We start from the raw sequence: 26,953 nt of genomic DNA on the forward strand, positions 1-26,953 counted from the left end.
TTTGCCACGGTATAATTAAATGGTGACTTTTGAACTCAAATAAGACCTCAGACGCATATTAAGAGATTAGCGGGCTCGAATCTATTCACACACACAGACATGCACAGTCGAACACGCACACATACGACAACAAGATGACAAACGGTGACAGCTCCTTAATTATCACCCTGCCTCAGTCTTTAAGGCACAGCCTCCAACATCACCTTTCAATTTCTACAGCCCATAAGTAATGTAATAATCTCATTTATTTTTAATTAATTATCAGATAGCACCATAAAGGTGGTGTTAATGGCGAGGCGAGAGGGCTAGACGGCTCATCAGGGGCAAATTCGAGGGGGCTTTATTGGTGAACTTTGAGTTGTGGGTGAAGTGGTATCAAAAAAGGTTGTGACTCTGTCATACTCTTATGAAAGAGATATCTATTTAAGCACTTTATTTTGGGTAACATATGGACAAACAGTTGGGACTACACAGTGGATATTTTTTCCCAAGCTTTCATCCAGGCGACACGCGTACAAAGGGTCCCCTGCATAGCAGCTTAATTGAAACAGATTAGTCAGGGTAAGGCTTCTGGACCATCTTTTGAAAGTGCCCGCCAAGTAATATTATTTTCATTTACTGACCACTTGCTACCTAATGTCTCAGTTCCAATTATCTCCCGCTGCAGAAAACTGTGAAATACTATTATTACTTTCACTATTATAGATTCCTAATGACTCATAAATTAAAGTGGAGGATATTTTTGATATGTGGAACGGAGAGAAAAATGCCCAGAGCCTTTTTTCCATTTCAACAAATGGAATCATCAATGGAGTTTGGTTAGTATAAATCTTTTAACAATATTAATATAAATATGATTAATGATTATGGATGTAGGCTTTTAATTCACACTGAATTATCCATTAGTTTAAAAGGGCTCACTTACTGTCACTTGAATCCATTTCATTTCAATTCTATTTCCTTCTGTTCCTTTTCAAATCTTGATGGCCCCAAGTTTCACAAATATCACTTTTATGTATATTCTCACTTCAGCTGTGAGGATATCACACCATCTATGAAGTGAAACTTTTATTCACTGATATGTCCTATTTGCTAAGCTATTGATGTAGTATTTAAAGTTTTGTGGGTCAAGTGGCATATGGATTTCAGTCCAGTAATAGCATCACTTAACCGGCATCAGCACAAAACCATAACACTCCCATCAATCCCTTTCCACAAACTGGGAGGGGATTGTTATGGGTGACGCTTTGAGCTCAGCGGTGGTTTAAATTGATTAGCACGCAGCGTCTGCTACTTAGCCAAAGAGGTGTGCATTTAAAAAAATCACAACAGCCCTTCATCTTGGCCCTGAAACGAGAGCAGAGCAAAGACAATCAATAGCATTAGAATGTAGTTCTCACTCCCACTTATCTCCGCCTCATTCTGTAATATAAGGAGTCGAGAGAACGGGAGTCTTGAAAGGGCTCAGTGCATAATTCAAGCGAAATGTCAGCAGGCTATATGGTGATGTCAGGAAATATGGTTCGGGCCCGCAGCAGCTCAGGGAGCGCTTAGCGCAGCACAAGACCGTCCATTCAACCGAATATCCCAACTGGCTGCTTCAGAGATTGAGTGAAATCTTTTGATATCGACTGGATTTTGGACTTAAGTGTTTTTCCTGCGGCTCGAACTTACTCACCGACTGCATGGGAAATATTTCAATGACATATTACACTTCATTTTGTATCTCTCGCCTCTGTCCACCGCTGTATATAGCCGCCTGTGCACCACGGATAAATCACTTCCCAGCCAGCTTATTACATGAAATGAAGGAATTCATCATGGTGACAGTCGGCCGTTGCGAGGCGTTCACTGTGATTTATCTGGGAGAAATTGATTGATTCATTAACACTGAGTGAACAGTGCTTTGCTGTGGGGGCAGCATGGCGTATACCTTGCCGCATGCCACTGTACGTGTTGAAGGAACACATCTTCAGCATGGAGGTCTTAGCCAGAACCTTCCCTCTAGCAGCATACAGGGGCTCCTGTGTGGCCGGCTCAGCTCATTACCTGGCCAGTGTACTCAGAGGCCCGGAGATTGGAGCAAGCACTTTGTGGCAAAGAACAGAGCGTTCCTAATTAGTTCATCCGTATGCCTTCTAACATAATGGAGAATGTCTTACAATATAACATGGTGTTCTGATTTAACAGAGCTTTTGCTCAGAGTCACTGCAAAGTGCACAGGGCCGAATTACTTCTGGTAGTATGACTGATGCGAGACCTGCACTGAATCATATATGACAGTTATGAATGCCCTTTACAGTACAGTATATGAAACAATCAATAGCAAGAAGCTTTGCTTGAGCGAGCTGAGAAATTCCTATATGTTCAACTTAGTGTCCTTCAAGGGATATGCATGTTTTATAATATGAAAACTGTGTCATTTCCAAGGTTGCAGTGTTCTGAAAGGTTCAGTCTGTAGGATTTAGGGGGATATATGGGCAGAAATGGAATATAACATACGTATGTTTTCTATAGTGTCGGTCGTTGTGTTTTTCTTACCTTAGAATGGGTCGTTTATATCTACTTAGTGAGCAGGTTGTCACTTATGAATAGGGTTATGCCTCTTTTGGAGTGTCTGCTATGTCAGTGTTGGAGGGAGCTTGTTTAATCGCACTACTAAGAAAAACCTTATGGTTTCCTCAAGTTTTGATTTGAGGCAGTGATTTTCAAGAGTTTTTTCAGGTGCCCTCTAAGCTGCCAGATTGGGCATCAACAGCTTTGCAATTACAAGTCCTCAGGTTCTCTGTGCGTGGCTGACCCATATTCACAGCACTGTTTATCTCCTGAAAGAGGAGCACACAGATACAGTGGGAAAGTTTTGTTGTCTCCTCTAAGAAAAGTTTCAGTTGCATGTTGTGACAAGGTCAGTGAGAGACCTAGTCTTGATGAAGAAAGGAGAAAAAAGGGATGTGCCTTGTGATGAGTTATATGAGGAGACACAACAGTATGGCAAGCTTGCTGGCTGGCAACCTGTTCCATCTGTCTTTTTATTCGACTTCCTGTTCCTCCGTCTCTTTTCATCTGCTGTTCTCATAGGGCTGCAACTGAGGATTTTTTTTTTTATCAGAGAATTATCAATTGATTATTTTTAGGATTAGCTACTTCACTACTGAATCGATTAAATGCAAAAAAACTGCAAAAAAATAATGAGTGGTCCAGGTTCCATAATCCTACAAAAATCAACATTTTCTAACTCGCTTAACATGGTGAGAAAAAAAAAATCCTTTTTCATATTTTAATTGCTCCAACAAGCAAATTTCAGTCAGGCAACTGTTTCAACATTTTGATAAAGCCTGAATTTCCGCTCAGACATTCATGATGTCCATAGGATGAATTGCTATAACTTTGGTGACCCCTTAACTTTTTATGTATCACACATCAGGAATTTGCCCAACTCTTTTACAAAAAAAAAAAACATGATGACACTGATGACTTTTCCTTTAGCCTCTATGGTACTCTGTTTGTAGTGCTAATTAGCATGGACAGTGTGGGCTTCTCCAAGCGCACCCACAAGTTTGGTTTATGCATGTGCACCAGCGTAAAGTGCAAAAGTGCTGGCTCTTAGCCAGAGACATCAGTGGTCTCATCGCTCTGGAACAGCTGCGCCAATCACAGGGAAGCATGACAACAATACCTCAACAAATGAATAGACGCTTCTTTGGGGAATCATATTGTGTCTGGATGGTGCAGAGCGAGCGGCGTGATGTGATCACACAGGGCCACAAATCTGCAGCCATAGGCAGATGGTGAACTTTCTTTATTTAATTTGTACAATGATGACAGAAACAAGTAATAAAAATGTTGATGAAGTCGTTGAATGATCACATCAATCCAACACTATCTGACACAATGTAACACAACAATGTGCGCACCTTTATGCATTTTAAGAATAAAAAATAATATACTATCTTTGTTAAAGAAAAGTGGAAAGGAGTAAGAATTGATGAGTGCCCATAATCTGACATCTCCCACATAAGCACAAATACCAGGTTATAAAAGACTGATATATAAAGGTGTTTGTGGGTATATTGCATGTAAATAATTAACATGTGTAATTGCTCCATGTATTGGCTATGACTACGGTGTATCAACTAAAATGATTGTCAAAATCTGAGAAGACATGACATTAGCCTACTACAACATTACATTACCAAAACCAACAGAAATTTAAAAAACAATGACAAAATATACCCAGATTATATGAAACCATTCAAGTGCTTAATGAATATCAAAATTTGTCATCCTTGTTCCTCCCTCTATTTGTTTCTCTGTAAAAAAAAAAAAAAAAGACAAAAAGAAATGTTGAAATGCATCGAGAGTAGGCACCATAAAAATAGAGTGAATAGAAAGGACACTGAACTGTTTGCCATGGTCAAACAACACACGTCAATAGGGCGTTCACTGTGTCACACTCACTAGTTTAAGAACTCTATTTCAGCCTGTTCTTACACCCCTTTTCCTTATAAAACAGAAAAATACAACCGGACACCAATCCAAGTTACTTCCTCACACCGAATTAAGACTGACCTTGCCTTGTTAACGCAACATAAGACCCTTCATTAAAAGTTGACAAAAAAAGACACCTAAATTATTTTGGTAAGGTTCATTGGTTCCACTATTCCAATAATCACTCACCCTAAGTTTCTCGAAATAAACCCTTAAGATCTGGAAAACATTATGATCTATAAGGTGCTCATCTCCACCATTTCTCAATTCCTCTCAGCTGTCAGCTTTGCAGTGGCTCATGCTCATTTTTAGAAGGCAGCTACATTACCATTACATCATTTTTCAACAAACATGCAATGGATGGCAACTAAAGAAACAGGGAAATACAGTCAAAAATAGATTCCTTACAGATTGCTTATTTGAAAACACACTATTCCACAGCTTGTTTGGTCATTACTACAAAACGTCACCTCATTGACTTTGCAACAAGTTGGTATGTTTTCATGGAAGTGCACCTGCTAAAATGGTTGCAATGGCAATGGTGTATATAACAATGGCCCCTGCTCTCCCTTCTCCATTGATTTAAATAGGAATGTTCGTTACCCTCATTTCACGTACATCAGGCATGTACATCGTCTAGAATTCACAGGTTACAAACTTGATCCACGAATATACTACAATCTGTGTCAACAATCCGGTTCCGTCTTATCTGTGCCTACAGTGGCACGTAGGCCAGAGAGGACATGCCCAGCTCTACTGTGACAGCAACAAAAATCTGCTCTATTCTCAGAAGGCCACATGCCAAATTTGAAGGTGATAAATTAAATTCCAAAGAGAACAGGCGGGTCTGAAGACATTTCTATTTTGTATAGAGTTGGCATCTGCCTCAGCCACAGCAGCTCTGGAAATTAAAGATAGGAGACCTTTCAAACACATTTAAACAAGCTGCCATTGTCTGCAGCTGAATGAGTCAATGAATGCTTTAAAACACACAGCGGTTTACTGTTACAAAATGCCATCAGTTGTGAAAATGGACAAATAATGGAGCTCTTCCAAAAAGGTCCACAGAGACAAACATAGGGGTGTCATAGTACAGTAACTACTGGGGATTTACTCTCCTCTTGTTGTGATCAACCATCTGTTGCTGAGTCTTGAGAGCGGCACTCTAATTTGATTTGTGTGCAGGAAACAGCTGGCAAATATCGTTATTGCATTTTCCTCCGTTTAGAGTGCATAGGTGTTGACGGATCAGAGCAATAATGTGAAAATTAATGTACAAATTACCCCATGATGGAATTAATCAAAAACATACTTCTTTGCAGCAGTGTCAAGCAAAAGACATCCAGTACAATTCCATTAGTTTCCATTTAGGAACATTTTCTTGTGTCGTGCTGAATACCTCCTTTCCATGACAGACTTAATTGCAATAATTGTATATAATAACACACGAGAGTCATTTGAAAGTCTAATTTGTGTGAGTGTGTGTGTGTGTGTATTTGTGTGCGCACATCCCCAATAAATCCTTATTTTCTGTGCTCCTGCATGTTTACCATTTTCAACATATTCTCATACAACAGTTTGCATGACATCTTACGAGTTGGCGCCCATCGAATGACATTATGTGCTTAAAGTTACTTTATTTAATATTTTGCAGATTAGGTTTAGGAAAAAAAACATGATAACAATACAGTGTTTCCCACAGAAATTCAGAGGTTTTTGCACATTTATGGATGCAAGTGAAGCTCTCAGTCAGTTCTTTTTTTCCCTTGGTAGAGGTGATAATAATAATAACTGATCTGTCAATGTGCTCAGAGCTGATCAGATCAGCTCAACAAATGAGACGAGCAGCTGCTGCGAGTGAATGCAAACTTTTAAACCCAATGTAATGAATAGTTAAGTTTTACTTTCAATGCGCCTGGCATTCTGCTGCTCCATCTGTGCCCAGAGTACTCTCTGCACTCCGAATGGTATAGTTCAACAGTGCTCATTTGTGGCAGCAGATGTTTTCATCATGGTGGGCCGCCACAAATAAATAAGTAGGATGTACCTTAGAATAACTAAAAGATCATTTGGTTTCACAAAGTCCAGAACACCACTCCCCTGGGAGAAAATCCTGTGTTGTTTGACACTTCCACCACCCAAACCTGGACACTCCGTCACTACAGTACTTTACTCCCATCAGCGCATTGGTCACATGATCACAGCCGTCCAGATTACATGGGTTATATAAATGAATTGTGGTGCATTTCTTTTGTTGGTATACACACAAATAGTGCATGACAACAGCCTGCCATTTTGGTATGCATGCCTCACATCCTTATGCCTGGCCTCTAAGGCAAAGGTGCATTTTTTTTGCAACTGCTGCCAGCCACTGAGGGCCACTGGGCTAATTAGAGCCCTCGCACAGTGCGATCTGCCCTCTTTGAACACGTCACAGTTCAGTCCGCTCATGCTATACCTCTCTCCTACACTCCACTGTTGGAGAGATGTCTTTAATGAGGGAGAGACCTGAGACTTGAGAAGGGAAGGCAGGCGGCGAGAAAAGTGAAATGGAGACATTCTACGACAAGTATTAGAGTGAAAGATAGCATCGCAGTGAGTGTGTGTGTGCATGTGTGTGAGTGTGAGAGACACAGAGAGGAGTTGATGAGTCTCTAACAAGCGGCTTCATCAGAGTGAGGAATGAGCTGCCAAGTGGGATCTTTCTTTTGACCTACCTTGGAGAGCAATGGATGGATGGATGGATGGATGGATGGATGGTTGCATGGATGGATGGATGGATGGATGGTTGCATGGATGGATGCATGGATGGATGGATGGATGGCTAACAGAGAGAAACAGAGAGAGGATCTACTGAAGTGTTATGCACAGGCTGCTTTCTTCATCACTTTGTCAAGGCAGCTCTCCTGTCTGCCTAGAGACAATCACTTATCTCCTATAGCTCTGATCCCACAGTCACGACATGGAGCACCACCAGTAAACAGGCAATGACCAGGAAAATGATGCAGCGGATGTGATGGATAAAGAGGATACACACGGTGACTGCTGCTTTTGGCACCATACCAGCCATATCTCTTCCCAAGTTGATGTGTTAAGGGATGGGGGGTAGAATATATGCATAAAAGGTAGATAGCGGCATGGAAAAGTAGTTACGGTGGACCTTTATGTACCTGAAAATTGTGTTTAACCTTTTTTTTCCCCTCGATAAAATATTCACTAAATGTCAACACAATTCAGTTTTTTCAATATATTTATTTTTCTTTGAAGGGAGATTTTCTCTGGTTGCTTTCTTGCTCTCACCCTCCTCCTCCTCCTTTTCTCTCTCTCTATCTCTCTCTCTCTCTCCATCACAAAGCTCAGTGCATGCATTGCTCTGGCATTAGTATGCACACTGAGTTCAGTCACACTTTGATGTGAAGCCACATGATTTCACAGTCCACCCTGGTGGCACAGATCAAATTTACAGGTATGTAGAGGCAAGACTGATGACGAGATTCAGGTTTTCATTTCAGTTCTACTTAAGGGTTTCACAGTTACCAGACAATGTAACACCCAAGGTGCATGCGCTGTTTGTGAACAAAGCTCACGCAAGACTCTAAGAATTCAATCACTTTGGTTGTTTTGTAAGCATAACTTTGCTTACACAAATTATGAGGGTACGGGAAAATTCACAGAGAACTATTTAATCCATTCTGTTGCTGCGTTTCTTTGCAAGTAAGTCCTCTTATGTGAGAGAGTGACCTTGAGAATCAGCGTGGGCACGAGTTCAAAACAAAGTCATGATTCTAATCTTTATAATTAATGGGTACAAGAGCTGGTGTCATTCATTACGGCTGATATTTAATCTCGTAGATGGGGGGGATAGTTTCTGTGACTGAATGATGGCATATTTCAATTCATGATTGATTCCTCTCCGCAGAGGATTGCTATGGAAGATGAAGTAATCACTCTCAGTCAGAAAAGAAAAGAGTGAAAAGTTGGGGCTTTTTTTTCTTTTCACAGAGCTCCAGCATTCAGCGAGTCAATTCAGTGTGTTCCCAATGTTACATTTGATAAGAAGCCACAGGAAGGTTCGAAATGTTTGAATGAAATATTATTTCAGCACACAGAGAAACACGCGATTCATATAAAAATGTTCTTAATAAACACTTTGACAATATAAAAGCACTGGTTCAAAGAGACGTCATAAGTTTGTTGTTGTCTTCATCTCTGTGGGGATGTGAGACAGAGGCTTGTTAACAATAAACTCGTCAATCATTTTTGTAATGAATCATCTCACTCACTGCGCTGGTACGTGGTTCATTTTTCTCTGTTATGGCCTCAACAATAGAAACAGATGAGCCCGAGACTCTTCTCCCACTTGGGTTACCACATCAAGATGTTATCTCCTGCTTAAAAGCTTATCAAGGCGACAGTAATGATATTGAGTGACTGAATTGTGTGTTTTGATGGATATCGCTGTGAGTAATCTGATGCCAAATTGTGTTCCAGGTCTCATATTGTTCCGATTTTTCCGTCTGCAAATAACTACACTCCCCTTCTCCTTTCAGTCTCACCCCCACCGACCTAACCCCCTTCACCCTCCCCCACCCGTCTCTAGTCTCGCCTTTAGTCATTTGTCATAGCTGTGATTCTTTCCCACAGGTGGAGAAATGGGTTGAAAACCCATTTTAGTGCTCTGTGACACAAAAATAGATTATCATTGTCCGATGTCTATTTTGCCCCTAGTTAATCTGTTGCACATTGTGTACTGTGCTGAATTTTCAATGGTCTCCATTCTGCTCTCTGATAGGATTGAGAAGCCGTCTCTAAAGGTATCTGAAATGCTTTATGAGGAGGATAATTAGCTTCTGCAGTAAAGAAACACCAGTGAGGATGGTGAGAATTAACAGTGAAGACTACTGTCTTGTCATATCATTTTCCACACAATCGCTGGCTGCAGTTACATTTCATCATGTGTTGGGAGTCTATGGAAAGTGTCCCTTCATTGTGACACCTCTTTTTCTGGAAACATAAGACTGTTTGTTGATTGTTTGTTTCGAAAAGTTACCAAAATTGTCAGTCAAGATAATCACACTTGTAGTAGTCAAACAAAGACAGACTTACACATGGAAGACAGCTGTTAGTTTCCCAAGTGGAACCAAAATCAATCAAGTTATTCAAATAAGATACAAAAAAACTGCTTTCCCGGGCAGTCCCGAGCATAATTTGATGCACCCTAACTGAGTTTCCAAAACTGTCCATAGAGGGGTGCTGGGATGTGATAGTATGACGTGTTGGGCCAATGACCAAGAGTCACTATTTGACTAGTCTGTAGTAAGAATGTGTTCAATGATTCATAGATTAATTGATTTTTTTTAAGTTTATGGCAGATTATTTAAAAAGCAGGTATGAAAAATGGCTGTTACATGATCAAATTCAATAAAATGTGTTCATCCATGATGAGTCGTAGCTCTTCATGACAGCTTCATGCTCCCATCTTGTACACAACACACTCTCGTCCTTGACGAGAGCAAGGTCAGCCGCTTAATGCAACATCTGACATTGTTACTCTGCATTGTCAAACAGGAGCTAAGTGTTTAGCACATCGATTTTTCTCCCTTTGCTCTTCCTCAGATTGATCATCATGTGGAAATTCGGTCTTTGTGAAACTGATCAATGCCCTGCCATACAATTATCATCTCACAAATGCATCATTTAAAAGCCAATATCCGTTTTAATGAGGCGCTTAGTGGAAAACTGCCGGTCATGTACATGTCAAGCACATGACACTGGACCTAAACAGAAAATAAACGCAGTGAATTGCAAAAAATCCACAAGGGCTATAAGCTTTCTGCTAACAGAACTTTGGCATCTGACACATTTGAAATATGTAGTTAGCGACACAGCACATACTGTACATGCTTGAGACCAGACTGCTCCTGCTCAGATGGGCCTCAACCAGCTTCTTGGCAAAGCTTTTCACAACTTTCTAGTCACATTTGATGCCTGGACTTTTGTGTTTGTACACCACAAGTGCTAGCATGATTGTTCCTGCAAGAGTTTACAATGAAATGAGTAGATGCATTAATAAGAGAGAACATTAACAGACAGAGGGTGAGCTGTAGCCAACTAAATGCCAGTGAGAGGGATGATTAACAACTACTGCACATGGATCCTAGCTTTGCAAAGTCATGCAAGTCCCTGATTGCTCGGCTTTACAGAAAGTAGATGATTTGCACGGTGAAGTGCCCTTTCTCTATGTACACTTCTGTGGATATTTTTTGCATGCATCCATAATTTGATGTTAAGTGCCTGCTGATGCATTATGCATATTAGATAATGCATTGTGTGTAATCCAGGCAGTCCTCGCCTGAACCTGGAGCGACATATCGTCCCAGACCCCACAAGCAGAAGCCCCAGTGTGGCATGACTGTTGGCTGAGACAGCCGCCGTGTTCTCTGCATCACACCTCCTCCACCGTGTCGTTCTGTGTCAGATTCAAAATAGAACTTCGGCCAGAAAGAAGCTCTGATGTGCCGTACTCAACAATGCTATATAGCGTTTTATAACTTTATTATTAGCCATTTCCAGAACTTTTCCCTTTCTTTTTCCTCTTCAGAAGAGGTGAACTGAAACTCATAGTCTCTATTCAAGCCATTTTCCAGGGCTCACAGCATCCAATTGTTTCCCACCAAGGAGTGTCACTTTTTTGAAGGCTGCTCTATGGTGCCGTTCAAAAAGTCAGTTTTGCGATTTTGAATGGACAATTTAGTTTCTCATTTCGCCAGCCAACTCTCATTTAGAGTGCGCAGTGACCTGTGTCATATGGACATTGGATGGAGGTCAGGCACCGCCAACTGTACTGCGGGGTGCAGTAAAACACAGAGAGGTGCGGCCACACCTGTATGCTGTTCTGTAATGACACAAAAGCGCACAAACACACACCAGAAGCGAGGGCAAAGCAAGAAACAAGAAGTGATGAATGGAAGTTTGCTGACTTTATCTAATGCATCTTTTTATGTGACTGTGACAGCGTGTAGTAAATTCTGTACAAGAGTGTTCCCGCCACTGCACTACACTATTTCTGGCTTCACCCTCCTGTCATGGAAATAAGATAAGCGGCATGTAAGCGAAGGGACACGAGCCATCTCTCCCCTCTTTACTGCAGGTTTTTATTTTGATACCACATTTAAAATGCAATGAAGCTCTTCTCCATACAAATCTAACTGTCATGCATATAAAAGAGTATCCAACAAAGTTATCCTTACACCTGAAAGACCACAGAAGTAGGTTACATCCTGCATATATTTACCATAATCACCTCCTTTTTTCCATTCATCTGTGAGGTAACTTCTGAGAACTTTTAATGTGTTTTCTCCAAAGATGTCTTTTTTTTTTTTTTTTAACCTGCCAGCTATTAGTTTTTCATTGCTTTTTCTGAACAACCATGTGGGTAATAAAAGCCTGAATTGACATTTAAACGATAATGGTTGTCAGCAGCCCCTTGGTACCCCTCCCTTCACTGGGCTTGAGCTTGGCAGTGGGTCCTCTTGCAGCGGGGCTGAGTCCATGACACGGCGAGTTATATATGCCAGGGCATTACAGAGCCCTTCTTAATCCGGTTTGTCACGCTGCTCCCTCTGGACTGGGGTAATTTCATGGTGCTGAACTGGTATTGATAGAGCCTTGGTAAATGAGGCACGCAGCAATCGTTAACTTTAATAACCATAAAGATGTGAGCATTGGAGTCATACAGGCCCACGAGAGGAAACCCATACAGGTGATTAAGAATCGACCAGGGCCGTGGCCAGCAGCACCTCGCATCTCTTATTCATACTAATGGAATTACCTGTTAAAGATGTCAAGACTATTACCACCAATGGTGCAATTGCTGCACTATACTTTTCCTATTCAGTAAACTGGAGCATGTCCCTATGCATGAAGAATATCTGTTTAAAACAAGAAACATATTAGGATTTTCCATTTTCCTCATCATTCATCAGACATCAAACTGTAAGTTGGAGCCACTGTAGTCAAGCAGTATTTAGTATTCTGTAAGACAATAGCTAGATTCAGAGGTAAGCCATACCAGCAGAGGGGGAGAAAAACAACATTGATTCGTGTGACTCCAGTATAGCTGGGTCAGTGGTTCCTGTCAGTCAGCTTGAGCTCTGGAGTGTCTTTCTCCCCCACTCTCCCCCTCCCTCCCTCAGGTTTGCGGTAGCTCCAGGCGCTACTATAGCTGCTATGTCCACTTGTTTGTCTACTCCCATTACTGTGGGTGATGCTGCCTCAGGAGGAAAGTGAAATCCAGGCCACAGAGGGGTCAGTGAGAAACCAGCCTGAAGCCTTCACACTGGCTGAGGTCAGAAAAACCATACGGATCACTGCAACAGGGTGCTTATGGGCACTTGATAAATGGAGGATCCACTTCAGTTCCTGATGCATCAGTGACACATGGGTCAAAAAAGAGTTTTAGATTGGATAAACAATGGTTAACAAGAGCTGAGACTAATTTGTTTGTTATTCTCTGAGACAGTCTGCACAGCAAAACATCCTGCAGCTTGCTTTCCTCCCACTTCTTCTGCGTCTTTATATGTGGTGAATTGTGCAAGCTTCTCTGGTGGACCTTCCTCCTTGAGGCTTTACCTTTTATTATTCATTGGTGGAAGTCAGCCCTCTGGGAAAGGGCTTCAGAGTGAGAACAAGTGGCTGGGGCTCAAGACTTTGTGGACGATTTACTCTCAAAGGCCAGGAGAACTTCAGTGCGGCAAAAACAAGCACTCCAAGTCCAACCCATAAGAGGATCGCTGTCTCTTCATGTTTTTTGGGGGTTTTTTTTACCAACAAAGGACTCTTCCTTACGTGGAGTGCATAGTCAGTGTCCATGTTAACACCTCCAGCTGGTGACATGCCAAACAGCATCATTCTAATGTGGCACATACACAGATACATGCACTATGCATGCAGACGCTCTCTCATTCTTGCTACTTCACACGTCTCCATACTGCACGAGGTGTGATTCAGAGAGCATTAGCACCGCAGATGTGATATACTCCTTCATGAAAATATAGCAGTGAAGCTTTCAGTGAGATTTCTCTTTGCATACTCTTCATTTTATTAACTGGTGCTGCCACAGAAGTAGGGGATTTTGAGCAGTAAATGAGGGTTGTGTAATTTCTGAATATAAAATATATAAACTGTATCAGTTGCCAAGAGGAAGGACATGAAAAGTTGTTCCCTGGCACTGCCTCTGAGGCCTCCATTTGGAATCCACTCAACGGTGCTTTGTAGCGTGTTTAAACATTATCCTAAGTAATCAGGGGGAGTGTTCATGAAGTTCTAACTTGATGTTTAAGTAATGAAAAGCTAAATTCTGATGAGCGTCATTAAACATATATGCAGTGGGACAGCTGCCCCACAGCCACTTTGATGCTTTTGCTTCTTGAAACAGATCATTAATATTCCCCTGCTTTTTTTTTCCTCCCTTCCCTCAAATCTGAACGACATAAAACTAATCGGAACAAACAGAATAGAGCTTTTTTTCATTTTGGACATATCTGACATCTTTTCAATAACATGCTCTTTTTTTGTTTAAAACTGTGCATCACAAGTGATTAAAAAAGGGGTCATTTTCCATTATGCATGATTTCACAGGGAGAAAAGTTGACCAGAAAAACTCAAATAAACATTCTGATGCTTAACAAAACTTTACAGGAGTTTGAAGTGACTTTTCTGGTGCACGGTACAAAGTAACTTTGTTCACTCACTACCGCAAGAGTCTCAATTTGTCTTTCAAATGTGCATCATTTTCACCGATGATTTGAAATGCAGCTCTGGCTACGCTTCTGGAATAAGAACAATGTCGAATTTACATTTCTTAGCTCTACACATGCCTACATTTATTTACCGACAATGGAAACCATAATTCCTGTTGCCATCTCAGATTTAAATTGACAATTAGAAGTGCTAAGACAGCTAACACAGACAAACTGTGGGACAACAACAAGCCCACAGAAAAGGAGGAATCGAGTGGAAAGATGGACTGTGGTTGATGCAGCAGCTGCCAGTCTGGCAAAACAAAACGGGCACTCCAGCGCGCAGGCGGACACGGCTCATTTTCACCTGAGTGTGCACTGATTAAGTTGTTATGACGAGTCCTTGAGAGGCTTAAGTTTTCCCGGCTGCTGTGTTCCTTCCCTCGGCCATATGTCATTACTTAATAAGTGTAGCAGTGAGAGAAGCAGTGTGTGAGAGAGAGAGCTAAAGAGAGGTGGAGAGAGAGGAGGTGGCAGAAATGCTTGCTGATGGTGAGCCAGTGATTACTGCTCTTGGCCACTTTGCATAGATTATAGTTGTTGACGCTGAAACGGAGCCATGATGTGGTGGGAAAATGTTGTTTGTTTGGGTTTTTATTTATTTGTTTATTTATTTATTGTGGTGACATTGTCACGAGCACCTGCGTTTATCTATGTGTCAGAAATTGCCAGATGCAGTGAGATCAGAAGGCGGCAGAGTACGTTCTTCGTCACTCAGAAGATAAAACGAAACTGTCACTTTCATTCCTGTGAGTGTGGAGTCTTTGGGTGAATATACTGTCATGGGTTTGTTGTGACCTTGAGTTTATGCGCAGAAATAATACAGACTATCATGGTTTGGTTTGTGGTTCTTGTTCTTCTCTCAATGATCCGTGTGGATTTTTAGCATCTTAGGTTTATCATATTGGCCAAAATATAAGACGATCCTGATTATTAAGATTTTTTTTTTTTTTAACTTTTTGGATTAATACTTTTTGGAATAATAGTTCTTGACGATAAACACTTTCACAGTAGTTCTCATCCCTGAAAGCTTTTCTTAATTAAAGTGAAACACAAAATAATATCATTAAAGCTACTGTTGGTCACTTTTATGTAATATTTGCTGAGATTGTCACTATATTTTGAAAGAAATACATAAGACAGATAGTTGGGGGGAAAATGCCCCACCTCCTCTTCCTACAACCTCTAATGCCAATCACCAGAATCTACTAAGATGCACAGAAAACAACCGATCAGAACGTAGCTGTCAATCATGTCAATCATTGATGTGAACTGCAGTCAAAATGACAAACTCGACAGCGCTGATCAAATATGAATCAAGATTTTGTTACTGCATTGCCCATTTCTTGCCTCAAATGTTTTGAGAAAAAAAAATAAAGTACTATGTTGGTGAAGATTCTTAGTCATCCATGTCATGGTAATTCTAGGTGCTATATCATAGGCAACTGGATTTGCTTGAGTTTCTTGAAGACGTCTCGCCTGTCATCCAAGTGCCTTCTTCAGTTCAAATGGTTAGAACTGAAGAAGCCGCAGCTGAACTAGGCAGTATTGATCAAATAAGAATCAAGATTATGTTACTGTATTTTCTATTTCTCACTTCAAATGTTTTCAGAAAAATGTTTTCGTGTAAAAGAGGCTGTTAAATGAGAAAATGGGTCTGGCTGGTGGGCCTCTCATCTTCTTTTGGAGAATTTTGGTGTACAGTTTAGCTGTAAAATGAGTCAGTTTGTGATCTGGCTGCCATATTGGACAAGGTCAACCACAGCACCAAGCATCGCCCACCCGCCGGACCTATTTTCTCATTTTCAGCTAAACTAAAATATTTTTTCTAAAAGCATTTGAGGCAAGACAAAGAAAATACAGTGACATAATCTTGATTCATATTTGATCAGCGCTGCTGAGTTCATGTGCAGTGATTGACATGATTGACAGCTACGTTAGAAACGTCTCTGATTGGTTGTTGAGAATTTTTTTAAAAGACTATCAGTCTCAGTTAGTGCTGTGTGAATATAGTGACAGTTTCAGCAAATACAACAAAAGTTTGTTTTTTGGGTTTTTTTTAATAAAAATTACGCACTATAGCTTTAAAGCATAATGTAAAAATCTCACATTTGTGTAGCTCACCTATCAGTCTACACACTCACACACTCTTCTGTCAGGCTCATGGAAGTGGTCACAATTATTCTCTGCAGCAGTCTTTCTGAGCTCCTCATCAGCTGTGACAGCTGTAATTTTCTCCTGTTTGACAGATGATTTGGTCCATGGTCTGCTTTCTGCAGTAAAGCCGTCTGAAGACGCTTTGGACTCGATTTTCCTCGTCATGAATTTATTTCCTCCGTGGCAGCAAAATATACGCTTCAAGAAACTCTTTAGGTTAAACTGGGCTCACATCACATTTTTAGGCTTGACTAACTCTAAAAGTCAAACCATGAATGGACTGGAACACCCTAGGGCTTGCAAGATCAAGGCTACAAACTACTCGTAATGCAACACTCTGTAGGAGTTGGTGTAACAGCGGCGCTGTCTCTGTTCAAAAAGAATATCTGATGATATGAACACATAATTGTCTAGTCCTTGAAGATAACCTCCACTTTTTATTTTAAATATATCATCTTACATTTGGGCCAATTTGGTGCATTTATGCAAGTGTAAAACATTATGTGGAACTTTGCATTTTTGCTTTCTGTGAATGTTCCCAGTCACAAATCTCAATCTTTGAGTGCTCTGCATAAAACACTCGAATATGAAGTATGGCTTTTTATCCCGAGCTCCCATTCCTTCTCCCCTATCTCCACATTTAACAGCCTTACCTCATTAACAGCTCTTAATTGGCCGTTGGGCTAAGCTGAAAACAATGAAGCATTGATTTCCTTAAACATAATCACCTCATCCAGTCATTTAATGGCTGCTGTCACTGTGGGCCGCCAAGAGAAAAATGACCAGTCAGTGGTCCCATCGATGCCCTTCACCTCCCCTCACCAAAGGCTAGAGTGCACAGCCACCCACTCCATCTTAGCAGGTTGGTTTAACCCCTTTAGCTGCCTGACAAGCTCTAAGCACTACATCCATCACAACCTGCAGCTGCGTCTTAAGTTGTTGTGATCCCAAATTTCACCATAATGCATGCACAGTTACTGTTGTGCACCTGAGCATTTTAGGAGAATATACACAGTGTATATATAATGGAATGTCACAAACACAGTATGCGTAAAGACACACAAAAACAAACTCAGACACATACTCAGACAGGGATAATGGATGGTCATTTACTCCACCCTGAGCTCCCAGCTACCTGAATGAAATTATGCCTCGTCCAAGTGGCCATTTGTCGTCTAAGTGGCTCTCGTGACTGGCCCAGTAGAGTCATCGTGGAGCCATTTACACTGCTCTCTCCTCCACATTCCAGATGGTTCATAGTGATCATGCCTAATGTCCACCTGGCTGATGGCTGGACCTCACCCCCTGGCTGATACACTCACAAGCATGTGCTTTTGTGTGCATGTGTGTGCGTGCGTGTGTTGGTGTGCGTGTGTGTGTGCATGTGTCTGATTGCAATAATTAAATAATCATCACAATGATAATGATAATCAAAATAAGTTCTATCCAACTTACTTGTATTAAGTCAACGTCCAATAGAAAAAAAAAAAAAAAAAAATCAACAAACACAATCGAAATTCACTGAAAGATCACTTGTGATATTTTTACAAGCTTAAACCCCACAAAGCCACATATTATCTGGGAATTGTATCTTTATATATATATATATATATATATATATATATATATATATATATATATATACATATATATATATATATATACACACATAGTAGATTAAGGTTTTTGGGTTTTTTTTTTATTCCTGTGACCTACACTGCCTGATTTTATGACAGTGTGCAAAATTAAATGACTATATGTCTATACTTGCTTGATCTACTGTCGACTATCATGGCCTTGTTATATGTTATTATTCTAACCTCAAAAGATTAGTTCCCCTTTTTTTCCTAATTCTGTCGCGGCGAATTTTCACCTCATGCAGAAACTGCTGTCGAGGTGAATCCTCCGGCCTTTCTTTTGCAGTGTGTTTCCTTTTAAACTACAGTCAGAATCCTAAAGTTACAGATCAGGACAAATTACATTTCCTTTTATTGACCCTTGGCAGATGGTTGCTGGTTACACATCTGTAGTGTTAACCAGCAAATTTAGGCTTTGAAGCCAGCTGAGGGGATTCAACCAAATTACGTATTCTGTGATGCAACGTAAAGTCCTCACTTATTCAGAGATCTTTGACTTGAAAGCCAGTCTTCAGGTCAGGAAGCTGTCGGTAAAATATTCAACAAGCCAATTCATTGTGGGGTTTGGGGTTTTAGCACACTCAGGGGATATTTCTCCTCACTTTCATAGTCTGTGTTCTGCGTCCTCCTGCCCAGAAATATCTAACAACAAGCGCTGAGAGAGTGACATTAATACTGCACGACAGTGTGGTCCAGCAGGACTGCAAATGTTTGCCTTTTTAATCCAGAACTCGGCGGCCTTTGGTCTGGCCACAGCAGACATTGACGGGAATGGGAGAAGAAAACTGTTGCCAAACTTGTCCAGACTGCTGGGAGCTCAGTTCCGTAATTCATGACCCGAGCCATTTCAAACATTTGCACAACCAGAGAAACACACACCGGTTGTTGTCATGCCAGTGGAAGCAAACGCATCGTCTCAGCACAGAAGGATGTCCTCTTTAAAACTTGGTACAGCAGAGAGAAATAAGGCACAAACAAGATGGAACGTGGCATTTGGTTGTCTCCCCTTCTTTTTGCACTCTATCCTCTATCTGTTCTGTGGATTGGAAAGGATAAGTTCAGCCCTCCTCCTCTCCTCTCTTCTCCTCTCTTCTGTCCAGGGATGAGCTCCAGTTTAATTGTTGGACGATGGTGTCTGTTGCGGTGGCTGTCAAGGGAAGATAAAGAGTTTTTCCTGGGGCGTAAGGAAAGGGGAGAGCGGTGATGGAGGGCCTCTCTCCTGCAGCTCCGCTGGCTGCATTAGCCCCACGCTTTATAATTGTGTGAAGGGGGCACTTCCAGTGGCTCCCTCATTACTCACTGGCATGGCCAGTACCTGGCAGCTAGACACACCTTGTCCTCTAGCTCTCCCTCTCTTCCTGGCTCACTCATTTCAGGATGTCCCTCCGCTCCATCACCCCCTCTCCCTCCCCTGGGCAATCCTTCCTATTGTTATTTTGACCCAGTACCGCCGTCGGCACATATGCCTCCTCTTTTCACAGAATTTTTTTGACATCCTCCTTTGTCAGACTGGGACCTATTGTGCAGCATTTGCTCTGACTGGTGTCACCTATGCTTTGGAGGTAATGCTTTTGTGTAGTATAGCCTTGGACTGTATTGTTTCAGTCATGGGACTCAAAGGTGTCACCCATCTCGGTCTGCAACTGAAGCCCGTGTCTGCCAGGATTTCCCTGGAGAACTGTAGACAAGTGCTACAAACACATATTGACATCATACCAAAGATATCAAGGGTGCAAATGCAGGCAAGTTATTACACAGCAAGTGCATGATGTGATCTTCATCATAAGCTGATTGGTATGGAGTGAGGACAGCCAGCACTGAGTGAGAGGCAATTAGATGACATAATTGAGATGCCTCGAGGGCCAATTTGTTACACATACTTACAGTGTAAGTGCCCAATGATTGTACTGCGGCGTGCAGAGGTAGTCTAGTTTCCCTAAGCCCATCTTTCATTCACATTATTGTTGGTTTATTCAAATCTTTGATGTTGATATAAACACTAATCATTTTTTGCTTCAATTAATTTCCAATCATATGTTTCCTCTCACATTAATCTTTCTCACATGTGCTGACCGTGTATCTCTGTGTCCGTCTGTCTGCAGAGGGAGGTACGTGTGAGGTGATTGCTGCCCACCGATGCTGTAACAAGAATCGCATCGAGGAGCGTTCACAGACAGTCAAGTGCTCCTGTTTACCAGGGAAAGTCGCCGGGACGACACGCAACAAACCCTCCTGTGTGGATGGTAAGAAAGTCTTGTGTGTTTAAACACTGTGCTGCTGTTTACAACACTGTTTATAACTGAAGGCTCTTATGAGGGGAAAAAGTAGTTGTACATTTGATACCTGTTGTACCCTGCCAAGCATCCCTGGGAATTATGTACAAATTACATCCAACATGCCAACATTTCCTGCCAACACAGGAAGTAGTGTGCCCTGTAGAGAGGCAGAAAGCAACAGTATTGAGGTGGTATATGGGTATTAAAATGGAAGGAGCTGGAATTTGTTTCCTGACACTGATCTGCAATTCAACTTTTTATTAGCTGTAACGGTAACCTGATTATCTGCCACAACTACATTATTACCCTTTCTTAAAGCATACCATAGCTGTCATTCACAGATATAGCCAGTATTTTCAAGAAATTTGCATTGGATGTAAAAAAAAAATCATAATAATAATTGTAGATTTATGTAATTCAGGGTTTTGCAGTATTCTTTAATACTGACATTCTTTTGTGCCGATAAAGCTAAGTTTCCAATTGTTAGCAATTCTACAATGCTTCAGTTTCTATAAAGGGGAACTTCATATATTTCTGATATAAAAAGTGGTATTCATTTCAAACGAATAAATGTAATTAATAACTTAAAATGACAATAGGACATACGCATCAAACTAAATAAAGGAATTACAAAATTCTATTGCAGTAGAAGACCATCTCAATCATTTATAATTTAACTCCAATGAATTAGGCTATAGTTCTGAGAATATTGTAAGAAATGCTTTTACACGGCATCAAAGAAAAAAACAGTTAAGTTTTACTATGTATCCATACTGGAGGTTAATGCATTTGGATGGATGGATTATTCTAAAAATAAATGTATGGCGAGCACCAATAGAGAGGATAAAGAACTTAGCAGGTTTGGCTTGTTTGGCTTGTTTTTCAAACAATATATAACATAACTGGCAATTCCTGCATAGTATACCTTTATTACTGTATTACCTTGACAATACATCCAATATTGAACAACTGCATAAGATATTTATCATTGACTCATTCTGTCAAACTGCAGTTATCAGTGTGATATGTGCAGTACCCTATGGAGCCTATAGAGACAGAGGATGAGTCTAAGGTGAGATTTCTATATGCTTAAAAATACTTATTCTTCACCTGCTTTAATAAACACTCAGAAAAAGACCTGCAGCTTAATTTTAATATAACTTTCTCTGCTGCCTCTCGGTGATTTTTCTAATAATAAACATACATTTAACCATTAGAAACCCAGTGGCGCTGTGCTGCTTGGCATCATGGGAGATAAAGGATGATCCAGTTGGGCTGTTGAACACCTGAGCAGGGAGCACGTTGCAGATCACATCGCCTAAGGCAGTTCAGGCTGATGGAAATGAATAACTAATAAACACAAGTCAGGGAAGCTCCAGGCTAGTGCACCTGAATTACCTCAGCTGAGAAAAACAATCAGGCAGAGGCAGCTCCATGGGAAAAAAAAAAAGAAGCCGACAGGAAGTCACAAGTCTACTGAGACAGAACTGCAATGCCCCTATCACTCCACGGAGCTCATTTATTGCTCCTCAGTCTCGATCTTTACACCCCCACCTTCAGCAGAGATCAAAGTCATCTCACTGACTGCCCTCTCGCCAAGAAGTGACACCAAAATATCTTCATTATGAGGGATGTTACATGAAGGGCCAGACAGGCCTGCTCAGTGGGCTTCACAGGGTTGGTTAGCCACAGCTGACACTCAAGAAAATCCTAGAATATAAATTAGACATGAGCCAAGGATGACACGCGAAAAACTTTCTCTCTGTTTGATGAAAAATTACCTCAAACCCTCTAAAACTTTTTCGGCAAACAGCTAAGTTTGTAGTCCTTGAGACATTCTGTTCAAGAAAAGGATGTTGTGTTTGCCCTGTGGTTGGACACATCTCCTGAATGAAACATTTACAGAGCTCTGACCTTGAGATGCAGACTTTGTTGTCCTTGCACAGACAGGCAGACGACCAGACACTGTCCACACTTCCACAGCACCCGAGGACGAGGGACTTTGGACTCCTTTTATTCAACATTTACTCAGATCGTGTCTTTTTCAAAACCTTATGACAAACTTATTGAAATATCTGAAAACCTTAAAATTAATCTCAGGCACTTTGTTGCTCACAACAGAAAATTGCACCTCCGTTCTTAAATTCCCCTTTCAGACACGTTTTATAATTCATTATACTAATACTAATATATTGTTTAACATGGTTTTCCTACATTAAAACCTGAAAAGGTGTGGATGGGAGCTCATCCTGCTCATCAGGGTCGCTTGCATTAGGTACGCTTGGGTTCAGTCGACGGATGAAAAAAGAATGGCGCACCAAGACGGCTAGCATTATCATTAGAGGACACATTGGAGAGATTAAGCCGTACATGTTTGAGCTTCAGTCAGATTCAGATGAGGAGTCTGTTGTTTACCAAAATCAGCACCTAAGAGACATATCAGTGTGGTAAGTTTAGTTTGCATCTTTATTCTGTTAATATTGTTTAGTAGTTTGTTAGCTTTTACGGCTAACTTGTAGTGGTTGACACATCATTAATGGTTGTACAACATACAGTGATATCTGATACAATAGGGTTTTTGGAAGACCTGTGACAAGTCTGCTTTGTCCTGAGGATTTCAGATTTATTTGCCAGTGTTGTGATGAAGTCTGTTCTTCCGTCCATATGTTTCCTGTATTACACAGTTGCTGGCTTTTATATCAGTGGCATGCCTAATCTAGCTTGCCTGGTGTACATTTGAATCTCTGATATTAGTGAAGTGCAGACACACAGCCCCCTTTAGTAGAGGAATGTGAAAACACCTCTACAGTGACAAACATTGCGCAGATACAGTGCAGTATCGTCAAGGCCAAACATTTAACACATATTTGGAAAGGCTGTGATCAAGTGACCAATGCACTAAGGGGTGTAGAGACCAAAGTTATCCCCAAGAGGAGGTGGGCTGGGGTGGTGGATGGGTCATAAAACACCAAACTTTCCCCCAAGAAACCGGTGTTCAGAACCGTGTGAAACTAAGTCAACTTTGCCTCATTTCATGGTACGTCGTCGCCACGTGTCTTTTTCTAAATCTAACCTACATAACTTTATTAGCCTAAACCTAAAGATGTCCAACCATGTTTATTTTCCTAAACCTAACCAAAGTAACTTTAAGTATTAAAGTAAGTGGGACTTTGAGATGAAAACAATGTAAATGTTGCCAGTAGAAGTTTCTAAAAGACATATAAATAAAAAAACTAAATGACATGGACAGAGGAATGGAGGTGCAGATGTAGGAGATGTTAACACTTCATGCCTCTATGCTTCAGGCTACTGCAACAGACAGTCCCTGCTTTGCTGTATTGATTAACAAGCACTTATAGAGGGAGTGGTGATAAAAATGGAAATGACAAGTCACTGAGCAGCAAGTTACAGTAGTGAGCATTATTGCACCACAATGAAAGAGTCAAGAGGACCTGACCTTAATAATCATTTTAACTCCGTTAGTCTGGGCTTTAGCCTCCTCTTTTGGATAATTTCCACCTGCTTGAAAGTGAATCAGAATGTTATTTATTTAACACTGAAACCACCACGGGATAAGGGCTGAAGGGCAGGCAAAATAATTATGTGATTATTCATAAGAGCTCATCTGTAGTCGAAAGTGCCATGCTTTGCAAACACAGCATTTAATTAAAGGATCTTTTTTTGAAGGTGTGAAAATAAATTGACACAGGACGGGAAGCACTCCATTCAAGGGTTTTGATTATCCAGGAAAGGTGTAGCAGAAAGTTGCATGTGTTTGTCAACTGGGCCCTGCAGGCTGCCGTTGCACTGTGAGGGATTATAGACTTGTGGAGTCAGTGGTCTGTCCCCTCCGCAGCGCACCGGCCTGGCCCAGATGGAGCTTTCTCCCCAGGTCCCGGCGTTATTAATGTTCCGTCCAGATGAGGAACGATGCCGCAGCCCGGCTCATCTCGCCACCTCCCTGGGGGACACCTGCCGTCCCTGTACCATACACTGGTTATGTTTCCACAAAAAAAAATAAAAGATTATAACGAATTGCCAGTGCTTTGATAGAACAAATCAAAAGTATATCTTCAGAGGTCATTTGGTTTGGACACACATACAGAGCCTGGAGGAGCGAACACTCCTTTATCTTTGGCCAAATTTGCAGGAGCAGGCAGTCTCACTGATGTGCTGCATTTTCGGTCATTAGCATCAAACTCAACATCAAAGCGCACAGCGAGGATCAGACCCATTGTCGAGTGTTTACTACCTTGTGAATGCAGGCCTCGTGGGCTTATTGCAGTTGCTATTGGTAACTGTTTGGGCTGTTATTAAAAATATGGGGATGTGACGACAGCTTGCGTTGGGAGGTGTCATGCTCAGTGGGGGTCTGCTGTCAGATTATCCCTGTAGTGGGAATTGATTATTAGCTTTGACAAGGAGAACTATGTCCCAGTTATGTCAGGGCCAACGAGGCTCTTAGTGAAGAACATCCCTTTTAACAAGTCAAACGCTCATATCTCTCCAGCCTCGCCGGGCTGATCACATGCACTCAGATTAGGCGCTCATCACTGCACCACTGCCTTTATCCCAGTGTATGAGACATGTAAGCCCTCAGCCACAGGATGGACAAACACACACACACACACACACACATATGCACTCATTTTACTCAACATGTGCATGCAGATGCCCTAATACGCACACATGCTACCACTTTGTGTTGTCATGTAGCTGCTGTAGCAGTAAACTCTTTCAACAAGGGATGCACGCAGATGCCCGCTCGCTGCTGATCACTGATGGGGAATGAACCCTTCTGTTTGGCTGCAGGCACGTATAGCCGAGCATGACAGGTTGTCATGGTACATTTGAGATACATCCAGGGGGGCAGACACACATGGACGCTACTTGAGGGGAGGGACAAGAAGTGCTGCAGTTTTTCCACATACATTACTGGTCCAACAGATGCAATCAGAATATCATGAGCATGCCAGAATAAGATGCACAGTTTGACGCAGTCTTTAAAAGATAACAGCTTCATCACAAAGGCGGCCACCATTGTTATCAGATGTTATGTAGTTTATCACACAAAGGTTCCTTACCGAAAAACTTACGAAAAAAAGAAACACAATTTAACATTTGTGAATTTCACATGTGACAACTGATAGGAAATAATCACGTGTTTTTTGGACATTTCACATCTGAAACATTCCAACTCGTTCCCAGGTCATCAGACGCTGATGCTTTGTCACGTCCCTCTCCATCTCATACCTTTAGTGTATCAATGTTATGCACAGCTTAAACACGCTGTAATGTGGTTAAGGTCAAACGGTCTGGGTTAGGTTTAGAAAAAAGATTATTTGTTGGGGTTAAAATGGTTAGGTTAAGTGTGCCACGACTGTGTGTAAATTGCAAAACATTACCGAAAACAAGATTGGCTTTTGGTTTCCCACAGGACATGGACTGTGGTCTCCTGGATTAAAGTCTGGTTTTGTTTGACCCATCCAGCACCTCTCCCTTCCAATCTACATGGCTTTTCTTGCTCTTTTGCAAAATGTGTTGGGTCTGAATTGGAGTAGGTTAAACACTCAGTGCATCTAAAAGCTGCTAAATATCACACACTGAGGGCCGTGGCAAAGCAGCAGTATTTGATTCCCTGGAATGAAAACGGGCTGAACATTCGGAGGCACTCGTGGCTTTCTGACATTTCACATGTGAAACATACTTATGCATTTGTGGTTTTTGGACGTTTCAAATGTGATGCATTCAGAGGCACGTGTGTTTTTTTCCGACATTCAACATGTGATGCATTCAGACCTTGGTGTGGTTTCCCTACGTCTCACATGGTGCATTCGGAGGCACAATGTTTTCTGATGTTTCACATGTGATGCATTCAGAGGCAAATGCGGTTTTTGACATTTTGCATGTGATGCATACAGAGGTAGGTGTGGTTTTTAGATGTTGAACATGCAAAACATCCCAAGGCACGTGTGGTTTTCACTATCTTCACATGTAAAACATTATTCATTGCTGCACTTGACTGCATGGATAGCAAAGTCCAAACTACAGACACTCAAAAACAGCCATGAAAACATCTCATCCTCCTATATTAAAATCCCTGCCCCCCAACAGTTCGCCTCTCATTGTTCTACAGCCCCCCTGCTACTGTATGCGGTTGGCAAGACACAGACCTGCTGCAGATACTGCCTGAGGGGATGGACAGAAGGAGCACATTATACCATACAATAGAAAACAATAACTCCTTTCTCTTACTGACAAACACTCACAGGCAGACATAAGGAGAGACTAGCAAACAGTGAAATCCTCCTGGGTCAAAAAATATGTTTTTTGTCTTTGGAGAAGTTGAAAATAATGATTTTGAAACAGGTTTTCTCCTCCATTTTGTCACATCCCACCGAGCTCTCACAGCATCGACGATGTGATTAGACTCTCAACCTTTAACCTGCCAGAAGAGGATCCGACCCTCAGCTGGAGTCAAAAGGTCTCCTTAGTTTAGTTTTCCTCTCCTTCTCCCCATCTCTATTTTTTTAAGCAACATATTTCCTTCCTGCTCTCACTACTGGAGTAACAAAGTCTGTGGTTGTGCTGAGAG

At 41.4% G+C, this 26,953-nt stretch overlaps 1 protein-coding gene across 6 annotated transcripts in view; it reads left to right on the forward strand.

The window, feature by feature from the left end:
* The window catches only part of tafa1b (TAFA chemokine like family member 1b), a 133,516-nt gene that overhangs the window by 87,298 nt on the left and 19,265 nt on the right, over positions 1-26,953 (forward strand). For all 6 annotated transcript variants that reach the window (XR_015778426.1, XR_015778428.1, XR_015778431.1 and 3 more), the window contains exon 3: positions 20,185-20,325. Coding sequence is in view for 1 of the 6 variants with exons in the window: in XM_088086581.1 (XP_087942707.1) it covers positions 20,185-20,325 (141 nt within the window). In the remaining 5 variants the exon portion in view is untranslated. The remainder of the gene's footprint in view (positions 1-20,184; positions 20,326-26,953) is intronic.

This window comes from Plectropomus leopardus, chromosome 2, assembly GCF_026936395.1.
Source record: "Plectropomus leopardus strain MGB_pleo_1.0 chromosome 2, ASM2693639v1, whole genome shotgun sequence".
Classification (NCBI taxonomy): Eukaryota; Metazoa; Chordata; class Actinopteri; order Perciformes; family Serranidae; genus Plectropomus; species Plectropomus leopardus.